At 36.9% G+C, this 18,709-nt stretch overlaps 2 protein-coding genes across 3 annotated transcripts; both read left to right on the top strand.

Annotated features, from left to right (window-relative positions):
* The first annotated feature begins 5,982 nt into the window (after positions 1 to 5,982).
* LOC114351751 (uncharacterized) lies at positions 5,983 to 8,062 on the top strand. 2 transcript variants are annotated; one of them, XM_028303055.1, is made up of 7 exons: positions 5,983 to 6,048; positions 6,516 to 6,605; positions 6,725 to 6,851; positions 6,929 to 6,996; positions 7,078 to 7,177; positions 7,260 to 7,387; positions 7,663 to 8,062. In XM_028303055.1, exons 1-7 carry the CDS (start codon positions 6,045 to 6,047, stop codon positions 7,908 to 7,910), a joined length of 765 nt encoding a protein of 254 aa, XP_028158856.1. In that variant the 5' UTR covers positions 5,983 to 6,044; the 3' UTR covers positions 7,911 to 8,062. The 2 variants fall into 2 exon arrangements, with proteins under 2 accessions (XP_028158856.1, XP_028158857.1); XM_028303056.1 differs by having other exon boundaries at positions 7,260 to 7,401; positions 7,663 to 7,781.
* Positions 8,063 to 8,373: 311 nt separating this feature from the next.
* On the top strand, positions 8,374 to 15,544 carry Atf-2 (Activating transcription factor-2). The gene is made up of 6 exons (XM_028303066.1): positions 8,374 to 8,845; positions 9,579 to 9,696; positions 10,618 to 10,755; positions 12,186 to 13,196; positions 14,055 to 14,200; positions 15,170 to 15,544. The coding sequence occupies exons 1-6, from the start codon at positions 8,704 to 8,706 to the stop codon at positions 15,208 to 15,210; spliced, it is 1,596 nt and encodes a 531-aa protein (XP_028158867.1). The 5' UTR covers positions 8,374 to 8,703; the 3' UTR covers positions 15,211 to 15,544.
* The last annotated feature ends 3,165 nt before the right edge of the window (positions 15,545 to 18,709 follow it).

Genomic DNA, 18,709 nt, shown 5'->3' with positions numbered 1-18,709 from the left:
GTCTCCGTAGCGCGCTGTGTGGGCTCCGCGCCGCCGTGTGTCGGAGCGCGACGCCGCCGGTGTAGGGATCCAACAGCGCTTGGTATGCCGAGCGGTCTTCTTGCGTTGAGGACACTGGTTCTGGGAGTCCTGGGATTATCTACCAGCTCGGAATATCATGGACATATTTGTACTTCAAGAGCTCTCAAGTATTGTCTAAAATTGTGAAGAGTGTTTACTTCGGAACGATATTTTAGTAGCTTCGTGGTGTATCTGTCACTGTCGCTCATGCTGGTGTCTATTTTTGCGTGAGAGGGATGACAACACTCGAAACTTAAGTGGTTACTTCGAAATGTTATTTACTTACGTAGCTTCGGGGTATATCTGTCACAGTCTCTCCCGCCGGCATCTATCTTTGCGTGAGAGGGATGGCAACTTTCGAAACTTCGGACGTTTTTCGTAGTAACTCTGCTAGATCTGGGGAATTCTAGGGCTACTTACCTTGCTTGGAATATCACGGACTGTATATCAGACAATGTGTCTATACTCCAAGAGTTATTTACGTGCGAAGGGAGGTTCTAGTCACCCGAAGTTGCCCGAGTAGTGTAGACACGTCATATTCAAACATTGAAACGCTTTGTGCCATTTGATTCTGGCGCAGCACCGAAAACATTCGATAGTAGGAGGAGACGGGACGAGGTTGCTACTTCGATTAACTTCGCGAGTAGTGTAACTGAGGTATTGCGCTGCAACGACGCAACTGTCAACTCCTGTGTGACATCTGTCAAGGTTTAGTTTAAACTACTTTCACCTTGCGGGCAGCGCAGGACTGTTCATTGTGGAAAACCTTGGGGGAGGCCTTTGTCCAGCAGTGGACGTCATTTGGCTGAAACGAACGAACTTTCATCTTGGTTTCTTCGCCGCATCTCGCCAAGTCTGCGCTCTAAGACTATCTTGACTACCTAGACTACAAAAGTCTGTCATTTTCACTTACAATCTGCACGCGTCTTCGTAGCGCGCTGTGTGGGCTCCGCGCCGCCGTGTGTCGGAGCGCGACGCAGCCGGTGTAGGGATCCAACAGCGCTTGGTATGCCGACCGATCCTCTTGGGTCGAAGTGGACACTGGTTCTGGGGAGTCCTAAATAGGAAAACGGTTATTCATTTAGTTCCATGAAGGTTTTGTAATGAATCGGGCAATGAAAAAATTTTTTGGTCCTTCGAGCCGGATCTGTCGTTTCACTGATTACTGTTCTCAGCCCAGTACAATATAATTGTTGTTCCCTTAGTTATTTTTTAATAATAAATATCTTTGGACAATTTCACACAGCGCCAGCTAGCCCCAAAGTAAGCAACTAATATGCTTGTGTTATGGGTGCTAGCTTAACGGATATACTACTGAATACTACATATACATATAACTTTTTTTAAATACATACATATTATACATAGTCACACCCAGACCCGTCACAGAAATTAAAATTCAGCATTTCAATTTTTGCCCGGCCGGGTGTCGAACCCGGGACCTCTCGGCATAGTAGTCGGTTTCGAACCACAACACCAAACGGCCGGCAACCTAAAAAGGGACTAATGCGACCTTTTATTTATTTTACAACTTCTGTATAGCCGACAGTACATCAATCTAAACACTAGCATCTTGTGCAGTGGTATTGTATCTACTCTTTCTTTGTCCACCATATTGTGCTGAATAAAGACTTTCTTATTCTTAATAGAATAGGTGCTATTTTGCAACAAATCTAGTACCCATAGTACAAGCTTTGCTTAGTTTGGTTAGTCCTAGCTTCTAGAAGCGCAGTGTAAAATGTCCAAGGATATTTATTTATTTATTTATAAAAAATATGCACAACTTACGTTGTGTAATCCGATGGTGCTTGACATTTCAATGGGCAGCTCAAAGTTGGGCATCCTGCGCAGCTGAGATGGGGACTCGCACCAATCTGCCACCTGGTGGCAAATAACAACATTAAAATATATAAATTGATTTAAAAATAAATAATTTCAGGCAGTGTGTTCACGCCGTGACAGAGACAGCAGACCACTCTATCTCGCTCGCAAACTGATGCTTGCACATTGCTTAAAGTCAAGTAACGGTCTGACAGTTGTTTTGCGTTTGCGCAAGATAGCCAAGATAGGATGGATATTATATTCTAAAGGGAAAAATATGATTCTTTGTAAAATAAATCAAAATCAAATTTATCTTTATATACTCGTAGGCTCCGAAACTACTGGACCTTTTTAAAAATGCATTCACCATTAGAATCCTACATTATTTCTGATGAACATACGCGGTACGCAGTTCGCCGGTTTAGCTAACAAACCAAATAATTCTATATAACAAGAAAAGACCTGTTCGCGCAGTGCGCTTACAACCTTTTTTCACCCCTCGTATTTTAGACTGCCATCAGATGCAAAAAACTCGTCATCGTCGTTTCAGCCTAGTGACATCCACTGCTGGACAAAGGCCTCCCCCAAGCGAAAAAAATTTACGATTAAATTACATTTAAACTCACCCCAGAATGAAACTCGTCCGATTCAGGAATGTCTATCCCAAAGCTAGCTTTGGGTGTGCTCTGGCTCACCAGCTTATTTCTATCCAGGAACTTCGATATGGCACTATCGTCTCTCCCGTCTACGATTCTCTCATTCCTCGGAGGGGTTTCTTCTTTGTCGCTCAATCTTGGCATTATCTTCTTTCTCTCCACCTTCTTTTCTGTAACCCTTGTCACATCGGGCTGGTCTATCCTACTATCGCCTAAAACCTGGCTGTCAGCTGTGACGAAGTTCTCAGAAAAGTATAAATTGTTCTTCGAATTATTCCGCACTGGACTGAACATGTAACCGTTACTTTCGTTGTGTCTGTCGTCTTCTATGCTGGAAAGACTTAGGTCTTTTTCTTCGTCCAGTTTGTGCTTCTTCGGTATAACATCGGGATTGTCGTCGGGACTTCCCAATGTCATTAAGGGATGGTTAGTTGTTAAGGTCAGTGTAGAACTGAACCTTGGTGGACTGATGACAAGATTTTGCGGCCTGTTTTCCAATTTGGGAGAATTTATATTTAGTGTGGACATTTTTGAAATTAGACTATCATTGAGATCCTGCTTGAATTTGGACAGTGGAGTCTTGAGATTGTGGTTGGTCTCAGGTTCCGTGAATCTCAGGACTTCAGATTCTGGGTTCTGGAGTCGGAGCACGCTCTCGTGGTCTCGGTCCTCGTCCGAGAGGGAGTTGGAGGTGTCTTGAGATTTGAAGGACTCAGATCCGGTGTCCATTTTCTCGTCTGATGACGGAGGCGTGAGCATGTCATCTTCGTTCGGCCGGTGGGTTTTGAAACTACTGAAACAAGGAATAAGGTCTAAGATCCTTTGCAGATGTTTTATTATTATATTATTATTATTATGTCTCTGAGATCATAGCGAGTCAGCAGTGAATTATTAAAGTGCGTACGGATTGCTCGTACCCTGGTACGCGTACTCAGTTTACGCGTATCCGGAACGCCTTAGTACATGTATGTATGGATCAGTCCATGTATGTATGGACTAGGCGTTCCGCGATTTAACAATCACTCTAAAACTGCCGACAAATACCGGGCAAATAGCTAGTGTGAATATGTTCGAAAAGGAGTTTTGCAATAACTGGGCCCCAATTACGCAATTTTTTTTTATCTTCAACGTGGCCGGACGTCAGCTGTTTTGACAAATCCGTATCGCAGAATCGAAGAAGCGCGTCTGTATTGGAGACGTTAAAAATTAGCGTAATCGGGGCACTGTAGGCCTAGGATATGCGCCGCGACCAGCATTTATAGCGCCATTTTATCGATTTTACGCGATAAGCCCATACGTATATCGTCTAAAATCGTCGATAAGATTTTATCACGGCGCGCATCCTAGCCCTGCTGAAAAATGGGAGGATAAGCTTTACATAGATGCAATATCCTCACAATAATTCCATATTAGTAGTATTTATTTACAAAATTGCAAGGTGTGAGCTATTGGAACATAATCTTTACTAGCACTGCCCAAATGGCAAAGAACCATAGAGCGAGTGAAAGTGCAATTAACAAAAACAATGGCCAGTGTTAAGTGCACTTTCTATTATGTACTAATTACTACGTTGTATATGAGTCTAGCTGTGGCGGTATTAATTTAATTTCTAGTTTTCTAGGTCTATATTATCAACATTTTACCACAAAATATTTGAAACCTACAAATTCATAAATTCACACAACATTAAAAAAAGTTTAATCAAAAAGGGGTTATTAAAAAAGAAAATTATGATAAACAGAAGTAAGCAATGCTTGATATGTTTGTATGATAATTTGGCCTAATCGATCAAAGAATTACTTTTTTGTCAGTCTTCACTCCAAGTGTAGGGCTCAAAATGTGTCGTTTCAGCCAAATGAAACGACGAAAAGCCAAATGAAAAACGAAATTAAGAAATTTTTTCTGCAGAATAAACCTGAGTAGGTTCTTCCCAAAGATCTCTCTTAAAAATATTTAAACTCAAAATAAACAATATTTTATTTCAGAACTTAATCTCAGTTCCAGCTAGATCCTATAGATATCCCATTGTTTCAAAATATATGAAGTTTCTAGAGCCAATTCGAAAGTACCTGTTAAAAATGTTTTAAATTCAATTTAAAACAGAATTATTTATTAAACAAATTATCCTTAAGCCATGCAATCAACTAATTTAAACTTTATCACTTTTATACCAAACGTGTTGATGAATCATTAACACATTCGACGTAAATTCTTCAATTGACCCTGACATTTCAATTATTTTGCACCACCATCAGATTTTTATCAGATTTAAAACACTGAATTGAAGGTAGTTCAATACAATATATCACAGTATAGTACACACATAGAAACGATTAATATGAACAGGGACATAAAATACGATTAAATGTTTACACGGAAAACGCCCCATAAACTTAAAAACATAAATAAATCGAAAAAACTAGGTCTGCAATTTTTGACACAGGATTTTTGAAAAACTAGCCCAAATAAAGAGTTGTATGGTTGACTCACCTCATTGATTTATTGGGTAAACGGTTTTAAAGGCAAAATATAGGTCGTAAACATCGATTTTGTATTAAAAATTAAATAAAATGTGAAAAATTCGACCAACACACAGTAGTACAACTGCATTCACAATTTTGACAGCTCTCACTAAAGTTTCGTTTTCTACAAAAATCGGAAGTGTTGGGTTGCGTTTAGTTTCATAATATTAATATTTTTTATTGTAATGATGGAATTCATTATGTGCTTTAAAAATACTTTATTAAAACATCAAGATTTAATAATAACGTGACCCCTTATTTACTTTTATTTCATGTTATCTGAATATGAATATTATTTATTATTAATTAAAAAAGTATATATTATAAGTATAGATTTTTATAAAAGTTCAATTTATTAATTGAATGATTTGGTATCGATATATTTTTTATTTTTAAAAGGAGTGTATCGATTACATACTATTATTGTATGATCTTAAAGATTAAAAACAAGTATTACAACAATAAATAATTATTAATTTGTATATGAAAAACAAAAGAAAAAAGCAGAATTATATAATACTATCTTTCTTTCTTCCTTTAACCCATCTGACTTTATCATTTTATTATATTCATCATATTATTATAGTTGTAAGTCTAACTACCTGTATCTGTCTAATGGTTCGAAGGCAATAAATACATTTTTTATTTATTTATAGGAATTACCTTTTTTCCCAATAACTTGTTGCAACTGCTGGTCAGAGTCAGAACATCCTTTTTTTAAATCTTCTTAATTAGAACTCTTTCGATCTGCGCTTAACAACTTACACAAAGATTTTTCGATTTATGCACTTTCACATACAAAGAATGCAACACGATCTTGGAAACAAACAAAAATGACAATGACCCAATTCTTAGAAATTTCTTTATCGATTACAAAACATCTCTTGACTTTATTGATTGAAGGTTAATTTGTATCATTTGCAGAATGGTGGCGTTTATGGGACGTTGTTATTTTTGAACTCTCATTATAGCTAGCTCATAAAACATGGGTAAGTATTATATCTTTTTAATTAAGTTTTATTTAGATTTTTATCCTTTTCATTTTCTTAATTTTGATATAGCTCGTATGCGTGAAATTAACAAAATAAATAAGTAGGTACTTTAGCATCAAGATAATCTTATTGTTGAATAAACTACATACTTGCAAAGTTTATTGTACTATTATGCAAGACAAACTTCCCTAACGTTATCGAACTTCTAAATTACTCTCACGTAAAATTTTGACTAGTGATTACGGTACCGCGTAGGTATTGTTTGTTTAAAAACGATGCGGAAATTGGCAAGATTCACATAATATTTGATTTCTTTCACTTTGTCCACGGATATTGAATGTCAATGTTTTCCAAATAGCAGACCACCCAAACTGTATTTCTAGGCGGAAAATCCAAGAATTGAATCAGAAAGCGTTTGGGTTTCAAAGAAGAAACTAAGGAATTTAATTTAATTTTTGTTGCAGAGTCAAGTGTTTCAGTGAAAATGCAGTTTGGTGCTTTTATATTTCTAGTTTATCTAGTGATACCATCCATTTCAGCAGAGGATGTTAGCTGTAAGTTTTTCCTAATGTACACAATTTAAATTTTTAATTGTAATGTTAATGAAAAATAGTGATTTATTGTGAGAAAGGAAACCGTATGATTTAATTATTATAATTTTCGTATATTTCAGACCAGGCTTGTGTTGATAAGTATTCAAGAAAAGGCTACCAACCATGGCAAGAATGGTCTGATCACTATACTTGCCATCGATACAGATGTGAAATCAGAGATGGAAAATATTTTATTGCCGCCGTTGGGTAAAGAGCATCTAATTATTGTTAGTAAAGCTAGTGTGTTTGATCATTTCATTGAATTTGTTCTGTCTAACTTACAGATGCCGGAAGCCAAAAATACCTGAAAACGCATTAGAATGTCACGAATATATTGAAGACGAGAATGTTGGTACGTAAACTGCACATTTGTCTAAAACTTAAATGGTCTTATCATTGTAGAGAAATCTTAAAATCGTTTTTTCTTTTTCAGAATTTCCTACATGCTGCGCTCGCCTGAGATGTGTAGTTGAATTAAATGGTGAAAGAATTGTACAAACTCGAGGACAGCCTGGAGAACTGTTCCCTGATAAGTATGTTCCGTTAATTTATTACCTTTTCCTTTTATCACTGCGAATTTTTACTATTGACCATGCCCTATTTATACGATTCTAGACCCTGGAAAGGCCAGCAGAACGAGCCCAACCCAGCTGTAGTTGGCATGGGTGGAATCCAGCAAAACACCGTAGGAGGAGAACCCCAAGGACAGCCAGCTCCTGGTATCTTCAACAGCCGAGGCGCAGGCAAGAGGGAGAAGGTATTATTAGCCCTTGATTAAGCCCATCTTAATCAGAGGCTAATAATATCGTTTTTCACGTTTTGTTTGTACTTGTAAATGATATTTTAAAGTGTAATATAATTATTTGAACTCTCATTCGTATTTTACTAGCGTCACAATTTAGCCTTAAGCCTCTCATGAGTGATTTTCCCTGAGTAATATATTTTTGCATTAGAGACAATTTTGGAACTTCAGTCTTAACGTCAATGTTTTATTAATAGCCAACGATATTCCCGACAGCGGATGGCAACGATATTAATGGGCGACGATATGTAGACCCCTACCCCACGCAGCAGATGCAGGATTCCCCGAGGAAGAAGCGATCCACCGTCTACCCACTTTTCGACAGAGGACTTCCCCGTGATGCTGGATCTTACCAGCCACATCAAGTAAAAATCCACGGTTTCTCACCTGAAAGATACACTTCATATTTCTCAAATAGCGTCAAAGGATTACACAACCCAAAACTTCACTTTAACATGTCATAGAGTGTCCTATTTGGTATAAAATGTAAAAAGCTTTATTTATTATTTGTATAAGTTGACACAAATGCACAAGGTTTGCCAAATCAATGCAATGTTATTTATTTTGTTATTGTTATAAGTCTAGATATGTTTTGTTTATTGATAAGCACGTTTTGTTAGAAATATGTGTCGTAATAATTATGCATGTTATTTGTTGCAAATTCATTAAATGTTTATAAAATAATCCTAGTTTACTTCCTATTTCCAACAACTTTTTCGTATGTATGAAAGAGTATAAGAAATGTACTAATCAAAAATATCATAGTATTATTATTAGGTAATGTTTATTAAAATTAAATCAAAAGATAATAAAGACACAAATATTCAATTTAACTAATCAAATTCAATTGAATACATAATACACTATACATCACTAAAGACGCTGTTAACTGTCAATGTCAATCAGGCAAGTAAGTTGTCAGGAAATGTCAGATGGTATCAGTAAATTATTAATTTCCTTGTTTGTTCTTTCGAGTTTTTATATTAAATTTAATGCAATTAATCTCTCAAAAAGCTATGTCTTCATCTTAATCAATAGTGTTTCGTATCCTTTCGATTCATTACTACAATAACACCGATAATTCTATGGAAACCTGTTTGATATCACCAGATTGCGTTGCCATGTAGACTTTCGTAAATCGCAAGTTATTTTGCCGTATTTGGTGGGATATCGCCTCAATAACCAACCCACAGATATACGGACTGCTTTATTGTAGTACTCGTTTAGTGCAAATCTACTGGGAAGAGAGTAAAAAACATGGTTGAACCAGAGAAGCCTTTTGCCTGTTCCATGCCGGACTGTGGCATGACGTTCACGAATGAAGACCATTTACACGTTCACACGAAGAAACACGATATGATGCTACAGCTAGGATCGGAGCAAAAGGCGGCTTTTGTTGGTAAGTTAACAAAATAACAATCAATACTTTACATACTAATTTTGTTGTAGTTTGAATGTTTTGTAAGTGCTGACAATACATGATTCTATTTAGAATTTCGTTTCGTTTTACAATTTAAAATTCTTCATATTAGAAATGGTTAGTTAATGATGTAAGTACTATCGGCAACAGTGTTAACTGCCCATTGCCAGTCATGTCGTCTCGTTCTATCGCAAAGAATCACCATTTGATTAGAACGAGTGCAAAAACGGAAATTGATAGTTAACAGTGTGGCCGTGTGTACATATTACCCATATTCACAAACATTACTATGAGGTTTCACAGTGCGCGTAGACACACATTGTCCCAAAACCGATTCATATACAATACTTGAGTGGTGGCGTGACACATAAACCAATCGCAGAGCTCTATTAAATTAGTGCTTTTGACTTCGCATAGCGTCGCTGCTTCACTTAAGCAAGCATCGTTTGTGAATACGGGCATTATTCTTAATATTGGAAGTCAGGGGTAGATTTTCTTTGTGAAGTTTTCTAACTATGAAAGTCATAATATAAAAATGAACCGCAAAATGTGTTGGTAAGGGCATAACTCAACAACGCCTGGAGCAATTTTACAAATTCTTTTTTTAATGTTTTTTCAAGTCCAAGGATGGTTTTTACCGTGAGAAAAAATCGTATAATTTCCAGGAAAACACCGAGCGGATAGCTAGATTTAATAAATATAATTCTTCCAGCCGACCAGACTCCAACTCCAACCCGTTTCATCCGTAACTGCGAGGAGGTGGGCCTCTTCCAGGACTTGACGGTGAATCCCTTCGAGGAGGGCTTCAAACGCGCGATGGAGACTTACAAGTAAGTTCTTCATCATCATTTCAGACATAGGACGTCCACTTCTGAACATAGACCTCCCCAATTATATCCATAATTAACGGTTGGTAGAGACCCTACTTGTAGAGAGTCAAGAATTGCACGCGGTGGAGTGCAATCTGCCCTAGGCAGCCACAATTCCGCGTGCATCTCTCAAGATTCGGCCACAATAACCGCCAGGTTGGTATGCCCATGGGTCCTAGAACTATCCGATGAATAAAACGACGACACAATATTCTGAACAAAGAGAGCCAGAACTAAAAATGGAGGGAAACCTAGTAGGGATTAATGCTCCCAGCGCCTAATCAAACAGCAAATCTGTTCATAGTCTGCCAACTCAGTGTTTTCTTAACTTTTTTTGTCCATGTATCCCTTATGAAATCAAGCACAATTTTAAGGACCCCTTTAATAAAAAAGCACGCCGTGTTTTTTTATTAAAGGGGTCATAGCGATTACGAGAATTGGTGGTATTTATTTATAATTGTTGCTCCATAGATAAGGCTCTGGACCCCCACAATTGCTCACGGTCTCGTCCACCCACAAGGTGGACCGACGACCTGACAAAGGTAGCAGGGAGGCGCTGGATGCAGGCCGCTACCAACCGGGCGATGTGGAAGTCATTGGGGGAGGCCTATGTTCAGCAGTGGACGTCCTGTGGTTGAAATTATGATGTATCAGCTGTTAGAACAGTGTCTCTTAACCCGAAGGACGTCTCACGCCGCGTTTTCCGGTACGCGGCCTCAACTCTAGAACCTTGCTCCCCCATCGGCCGTCAGTTCTGCGTACTATGTGCCCTGCCCATTGCCACTTCAGCTTGCTAATCCGTCGGGCTATATCAGCGACTTTAGTTCGTTTACGGATCTCCTCATTTCATGATGTATAAATAGAAAAAATATTCTTCCGCAGACACGGCAGCCTCCTGGAAAGCACCCCGACCTCGACATCCGACGACCTGCATACGCCTCAGATGGTGTTCCCCATGATCGACCCCGGTGACTCCACGTTATACACCAGCAATAATCAGAGGAACATCACTATTAGCAGGTTGGTTACTTTAAATAATACAGATATGCTTATTACTACTTAGTTAGGTATTTAATTTTTAGCATTAAGAGTTGCATCTCAAACTAATTTGAAAATTATAAATAACTTGAAAAAAATCGAACTGCCTAAGGCGGGAATTGAACCCACGACCTTCCGCTTGCTTGCCGGGCGACTGCTCTTCCAACTGAACTACTTAGACACTGGATGAACCCATCGAAATTTTCAAATTTCGTAGGAAGCGGACGGTCGTGGGTTCAATTCCCGCCTTAGGCAGTTCGATTTTATAATTTTCAAATTACTACTACTTGTTACTTACAGGGCAGTTATGTATGTACCATCCTAGACTGCATCTCACTTAACATCAGGTGTGATTGCAGCCAAATACCTGCTTTTTTCTGCATATTAGGACTAACATTCAGTCTCATGGTCCCTTATTTCGTAAAAGGCGATTATAGGACAAATTAATAATGCGTATTGTTATTTTGACTGACAACTTTTGGTTTGCATGATGATACCTATCCTCAAGTATCCTCTTGTTTTTTAATCAGGTTTTTATTCCTTGTATATCAAAAAAATCAAAATCAAAAATATTTATTCAGTTTAGACCACAAGTGGCACTTATGAACGTCAAAATAATATAGTAAATAATGAAAAAAAAAGAAAAGGTAGCCCTTATGGGGCTAGTAAATAATAAAAAAGAAAACGTAGCCCTTATGGGGCATGTCTTATTTTAACCCTCTTTATTACTATAAGGCCACACATGTTAAATGGCAATGCCAGATTTTGTATGGAAAGTGGCGTCTTTTTTATTTTCGCGCGGCCATCGACCAAACTTTGTTTTTTGATTACAAAATAGTGTAATAAACCAAACTTACTATGACATGTATACCTCTAAACTCAGTCTGAACTGAGTTACGAGCATTAGAAGTTTGATGATTTTCATACTAGATTTGCTTTTTGTGCGCAAGTTTTGTAAGAAATTGCAACAAAATATTGCGCTATTTTTTATTGCGCTGATTCTGCTTCATACTGATGTCTGGAGTCTTTAATGGATGGTATTGTTTGTTTACACATACAATCTCACTATTTTGTTGCAATTTCTTACAAAACTTTGCGCGCAAAAAGCAAATCTAATATGAAAATCATCTAACTTCTAATGCTCGTAACTCAGTTCAGACTGAGTTTAGAGGTATACATGTCATAGTAAGTTTGGTTTATTACACTATTTTGTAATCAAAAAACAAAGTTTGGTCGATGGCCGTGCGAAAAAAAAAGACGCCAATTTCCGGCATTGTCTTTTGTGGTAGCAGTATATTTGCTAGAGCCCTATAAAGGGTTAGCAAGGAGAAGGTTAGCCCTTGAAAAAGTGTATCATAAAACCTGTTTCCGAGATAAAATTGTAACTACAAGTCTTGCATATTACATTACAGATCATCCAGCGACGAATCGGGCACAATCAAAGAGTATGAAACAACAACCATATCAAAATTAACTAACGAAGTCACCACCATCAGCAGAATCGTCAACAAGCACGACGTCATCGACAAGATACACGCCGATGACGTCATCAACAAAGACGATATCCGCCAGAAAGACGTGCACAACGAAACGTCAGTGTCGTTCACGAATAATGTTATAAAGATACATAATAATATAGAAATTAGGAAAGACAATTTGATTAATGTAGAAACAGCAAAGGTTGTACCTAGTATAATGTATACAGATTCGGTTATAAAAGACTCCAATAATGTTACTACTAAAGACGTTTTACTAACTGATGGAGCAAAAAATGAACTTCCAAAAGTGCCTCCTATGATGAGTCAAAAATCTTTAGACTTCGTCGTAGATTGTCTCACCTCAGATCTGTGTAGAGACGAAATTAAAAAACCGGCGCCCAAGCCCAAAACGCGAAAAGTTACTAAACCTAAAAGTCCAGTTACACCAAAGAGCGATACAAAAGAAGACTATGAAGTGATTATTAAATTACCAAATGGAAAACAAGTAAGAATGAAAGCTGTCGAAGAACTGAATCAAGATAAAGGGAAAAATATCGAAGATGATACAAAAGAGAAGTTAAAATTAGCAATAAATAACAAAGTATCGCAAAAACAACCGGTTATACAACGAATACCTAGCATCAATACTCAAATCCCAACCATCCTACCGATTTCTACCGGCACTCTAATACCGGTAACTATAGTAACCAGTAATAACGCTCAGATACTTCAAAAAGTTCCTATAGCACCTTTCAATCCTTTACAAAAACCGAATCAAGAGTTCAAAAAGACTGTCAAAAGAAAAAACGATAGGATATCCAGTGATGATGATAAAAATAAGACTGTGGATGATGATGATGTGATTATAATTGATGAAGACGAAGCCCAGTCTAAAAGGTCGAGGGAGGATTTGAACAGTAGGGTAGCGGCTTCCAGACGGTATAGGTGAGCTTAAGGTCATAGCACACTTATCAACCGGGGAATGGATCAACACCGTATTGCCTTTCGCCATGTTGGCGAGGCGTTTACGTTTAACGGAGTTTCATACAAAGAATATTGACTGCCTCGAGTTGATACGGTTACGATCCGTTTCCGAGTTGATAAGTGTGCTTCATCCTTTATCCTACTAATATTAAAATGAGGAAGTTTATGAGGATGTATGGATGTTATGTTTGTTACTCTCACGCAAAAATTACTGAACCGATTTCGATGAAATTTGGTACAGAGGTTGAGGCCCAGGGAAAAACATAGGGTAGTTTTTAATAATATCCCAGTTTTTGAATGGGAGACACGTGTGGCAGTCTTTCTGTAACAGAACGAAATTGACGCGGGCGAATCCGCAAACGAGAGCTAGTATTCAGTAATTTCGTAAATATCTAGATTTATTTTATAGTTTGAAAGAATCGACTGCTTTAGGTTCGAGTTCAACTTTCACTTCCACTAACTATCCTATGAAAATTTGCTGGATTTAGTTATTAATTTTGCTCCCATTTAAAAAAAAATGGAATTTTATTTTGAAATGAAAGTATTCTTAGTTCTTAGTCGGCCGTTTGGTGTAGTGGTTCGAAACGGACTACTATTCCGGAGGTAGCGGGTTCGATTCCCGCATGTTTATATCCGTTGCTTGTCTAGTAGCCATAGTACAAGCTTTGCTTAGTTTGGGACTAGAAGCGCGGTGTAGAATGTCTAAGGATATTTATTTATTCTATAAAGAGCTTTACCACATAAAAATTATGCTGGAAAGTGCTTTAAAAAATCTTTTATGCAGAAAATAAATGACACGACTTTTTGTGACCATTCTAGGGTCCGTTTAAGAGAGACGATGCGAAGGCAGGTGTCTGAAATCAACCAGCTGAAGGAAACCAACCAAAGACTCAGCGAGGAGAAGGCGGTGCTTCAGTTGCTCATCACTGAACATATGAAGCACTGTCCCAATGCTGACCACTTAAGTAAGTGTCATCATCATCATCTTCATCCTTAGGTTATTAACGCCCGTATTCACAAACATTACTATTCGGTCTCACAGTGCGCGTGGACGCACAGGGTCACACACGAACCAATCACGCATCGATTCTAAATACGGGCGTAAGTCCGTCGTCATAACAACAATGTTGACATTGACAGCGTTGTTGTATTTTGGCAGTTGGTGGTTGAGGATTCCGAGTGAAGCTTGCTTCCACCTTCGGCCTGATCATCACTCTCCATTAGGTGAGATGCAGGCCAAGAGCTTCCTCGTTATGAATAAAAATTTTCCACTAAGAGTCATCATTGCACGAGCACGACTCAACACTGAATATATGAAGCACTGTCCCAATCATTCGATCGCTTCTGTGGTCTACTGGTTCAGATCCAGAAGTCCCGGGCTCGATTCCCAGTGGGGACAGATATTTCTGTTCGGTTTGGTTGGTGGTAGGGCTTGTTCTAAGTTCGCCTGGCTAGCTACCACCATCTTACCTAAGTCTGTAGCCATAACAAGGTAACGCTGCCAGCATCCAGGTACTTCCCGCGACCTTCACCAGGTCGTCGGTCCACCTAGTAGGGGCCAGTGGTCGCCACTCGAGAACTTTTCTGCCCCATCGGTCATCAGCTCTACAAGCTATGTGCAAGCCCACTGCTACCCAAGTTTAGCAATTTTGCGAGCTATGTCGGTCTTATAACTCAAAGGTGACTGACTGACTGACATAGTGATCTATCAACGCACAGCCCAAACCACTGGACGGATCGGGCTGAAATTTGGCATGCAGGTAGATGTTATGACGTAGGCATCTGCTAAGAAAGAATTTTGCGAAACTCCACCCCTAAGGGGGTAAACGAGATCCACGCGTACGAAGTCGCGGGCGGCCGCTAGTGCGCTATAAAAACTATTTTATAAGCCTCATTTATTTATTTATAAATAATTATACATTCTGTCTTTTCAGGAACTACTCAAGAGAAACTCAGCACGCAGCCTCGGAGCTAGTATGTAAATATATTATTTATTATCTGTATATTATGAAGAAATAGTTGATTTTAATTTTTTAAAGACTGAAATGGTAGACCTTCTTTTTGCAGGTAATCGTAAAATACTTGCCATTCTGTTTTAAACTTTGATTGTTGAGAATAGAGGCGAGAATTACTTGACCTCTAGTTTAAAAAAGTTTATTTTTAACTAAGTTATTATATTAATTTAGTTTATTAAAAATCACATACAGGGTGACAAAATGGAGATTCTTCTTGCAGTGCAAAAAAAGAAAAGAAAGATTGACGTGTAACTTTTTGCAAAAAATATAATTATCATTTATTTTTAAACACAAAATTAACAAAATACTCGGATTTTTAACAATTTAATTTTTAATTTAAACAAAAAATATTTCCAAACCACTTGAAATTAATTTGTTGATTAATTATATTTATTTATATTAAATCTAAGTTATTTCTCTCGAAAACAATTTAAACTAACAAATTTTTAAATTGGGCCTTTTTAAATAATTCAAAAAGTATTTTTGTTGTAACGTCGCGTCCACATATTGGCTAATTCGCACATTGATCTCGAATTCAACTATATTTTAATGATATAGTATTTTTAATTAGATTATTTATTTATTTTATAATGATATTTGTAGTCAACGTTAGCTATGTATTATGTACTAGCGGCCGCCCGCGACTTCGTACGCGTGGATCCCGTTTTACCCCCTTCATCTTTATCTTACGCGGTTTAGATTTTTTCATACAAATGTTTTTTCCCGCTAACTCCCGTTCCCGTTGGAATTTTGCAATATCCTGTTGTAACTAAGCTTTAAGTTTACTAAGGTACCTGCATGCCAAATTTCAAGAGTCTATCTTACGCGGTTTAGATTTTTTCATACAAATGTTTTTTCCCACTAACTCCCGTTCCCATGGGAATTTTGCAATATCCTATTGTAACTAAGCTTTAAGTTTACTAAGGTACCTGCATGCCAAATTTCAAGCGTCTAACTTAAGCGGTTTAGATTTTTCGTACAAAAGGATTTTCCCGCTAATTCCCGGTCCCGTGGGAATTCCTAAGTATCCTATAACCTGCCCAGGAGTATGAAGAATAACTGTACCAAGTTTCGTTAAAATCCGTCAAGTGGTTTTTGTTTCTATAAGGAACATACAGACAGACAGACAGACAGACAGACAGACAGACAGACAGACAAAAATTTTACTGATTGCATTTTTGGCATCAGTATCGATCACTAATCACCCCCTGATAGTTATTTTAAAAATATATTTCATGTACAGAATTGACCTCTCTACAGATTTATTATAAGTATAGATAAAGTTGATAATAAATTGAGGAAGTTTGTTATTCTAATACTAAGTACACTGATAACATCCTGTATTAAATTAAGTATTAATTTAAGTTTAATAGTTAATTTTTAATATTTATTCTCAGTGCCTTATTTGCCTTTCATAAGTCACAACAAATCTATGTAATAGTATGATATTATGTAGCTGTATTTATAATGTATATTTTTAAACCCACCATATGCAACTACATGACAAAATTAAATGCAATAACTAAAAAAATGTGTTTCTTTTTAACAAATACGATTCATAACTTAGATTAGAAGTTTCTTACGCTTCTTCCTCTTAAAAAAGTTCATTTATTTATATGCTAAAATATTTTTTAAGTTCACCCTATGAGCACGCACACAAAAGACGATTTTAGTTTAAGAGTCGGTAAATTAATCTCAATTTGTTAGACTGCGCATTTCAAGTTAGCAAGGTTTTCAGATTTTTTTGGCTTACGGCGTTTTTAAATATTTGAATATACAGGGTAAAATTTAAATCGTTGGCATCCTTTTAAAATAAGACTACTCATTGATACGCAATATGTTCTCCAGAGAGACAAATCATTCATCATTCACCCTGTATACACCACTAAATTTTTATCACCGAAAAAAAAATTGTGGGTAATGAGTTATTGATACTGATCCTATTTATGCAAAAAAAAAGTTAAATAAAGTTACTCAAAATTTCCTCCCAAAATCGGTAATTTATGGACACACGCGTCGCTAGCACTATTTACGTAAGATAATGTAATACTTATTAGAACTCAACATGGTCTAAGTTAGCTACGTATGTAATAATAACATTGGAAGCGTGGTCGAGGCGTGAGCGAGACAGACAGATCGGGGCAATATGCGAGTGCGTACGACTACTCTAGCGAGCAGCGGAGTGAACCAGCTGTGACTCGTAAAATACGGACTAAAGAAAATTTAATATAAAAATTAACTTTATGAAAAACATTTCTTTTTCTTTTGCTTTAAAATTTTCACACGTTTCTACATAACCTGTTAAAATTTTTTCGGTGATAAAAATGTAGTGGTGTATATTTATATTCGGGGTTAAAATAAAACTGCATGTTTATAACAATATCTCTATAATTATGGCACTTCAATATCGACGAAACAATTGCATTATCCCTTAGGTTTGAAGCTAGGAGGAAGTAGCGCAGTCTAGAGTCCAGTGGCAAAAAACCGGGAAATTCTTTAAAAAACCGGTATTTGTCTAAACCGGTTCTGTAACTTGAACCGGTTCCTTGTTAAAATACAGCACTATTTTGATATCGATAAAAATACAGATAACTAAATGATACCGGTAAATTTTACTTACCGGTATTTTTCTGATACCGGTTCCGTATTAAATAAAAATGTACGCTTTTTTTTTAAGTTATTGAATGACGAATCGCATGACATCATTTTAGTTGAAAATGACTAATATTTTTGTTTTTTTTTTTAAATGTCTTCTTACTTCTTATGCAAGTTATAAATAATTAACAAAGAAATAAACCTTTACCATAGATTCTTTATAAAATACTAGCTGACCCGGCGAACTTTGTTCCGCCTTAATGGCAATAAATAAGCAGACTTTTTTTTATTTCGAACGGGATAAAAAGTATCCTATGTCCTTTTCCTGGCTCTAAACTACCTCCCTAACAATTTTCAGCTAAATCGGTTCAGCCGTTCTTGAGTTATAAGCGAAGTAACTAACACGACTTTCTTTTATATATATAGATTCACAGTTTAGTTTTGGCGTATGAAAGAAAAAGATACACTGTAAAACTTTGAGCCTATAAAGTGTCATCTCTTTCCCCCACGCGTTAAAACTTTTTTTGTACAATATTTTTATTAAATTGCCACCGAAGCCTAGACTTTAAAAGTTCATTAATACTGCTCTTTTTTATTGTCAAAAAATAGAAAGTTTAGATTCAAACCATCGGTTTACATTCCACCATTCCGTTCATGACATTTGATTTAATTTTGATTAAAAAAACAATATAAATCTTTATAATGACATTTTGCGATTGAAGATCAAAACTATTTCAAATAATTAGAATTATATAAAATTAAGTTTGTGACTTAATTAATAACAATGGATTTATTTTTAAAACATTATTTTTGAATTTTGAACACTACTGAGGTCCAACTGTCGACAATTTATTAAAAATAGTT

This window comes from Ostrinia furnacalis, unplaced genomic scaffold (assembly GCF_004193835.3).
Source record: "Ostrinia furnacalis isolate ACB-3 unplaced genomic scaffold, ASM419383v2 OfSCF1172, whole genome shotgun sequence".
NCBI classification, from domain to species: domain Eukaryota; kingdom Metazoa; phylum Arthropoda; class Insecta; order Lepidoptera; family Crambidae; genus Ostrinia; species Ostrinia furnacalis.
Note: the sequence above shows the minus strand (reverse complement) of the source record. Positions and strands in the feature narration are given on the sequence as shown.

Bases quoted from the DNA above. Each gene is read 5' to 3' on its own strand.
- LOC114351751 (XM_028303055.1), top strand. The intron at 6,852-6,928 runs GTAAAGAGCATC...TCTAACTTACAG, and splicing joins TATTTTATTGCCGCCGTTGG to ATGCCGGAAGCCAAAAATAC. The intron at 7,178-7,259 runs GTATGTTCCGTT...ATACGATTCTAG, and splicing joins GGAGAACTGTTCCCTGATAA to ACCCTGGAAAGGCCAGCAGA.
- Atf-2 (XM_028303066.1), top strand. From the start codon at position 8,704: ATGGTTGAACCAGAGAAGCCTTTTGCCTGTTCCATGCCGGACTGTGGC. The intron at 8,846-9,578 runs GTAAGTTAACAA...TAATTCTTCCAG, and splicing joins GCAAAAGGCGGCTTTTGTTG to CCGACCAGACTCCAACTCCA. The intron at 10,756-12,185 runs GTTGGTTACTTT...ATTACATTACAG, and splicing joins AGGAACATCACTATTAGCAG to ATCATCCAGCGACGAATCGG.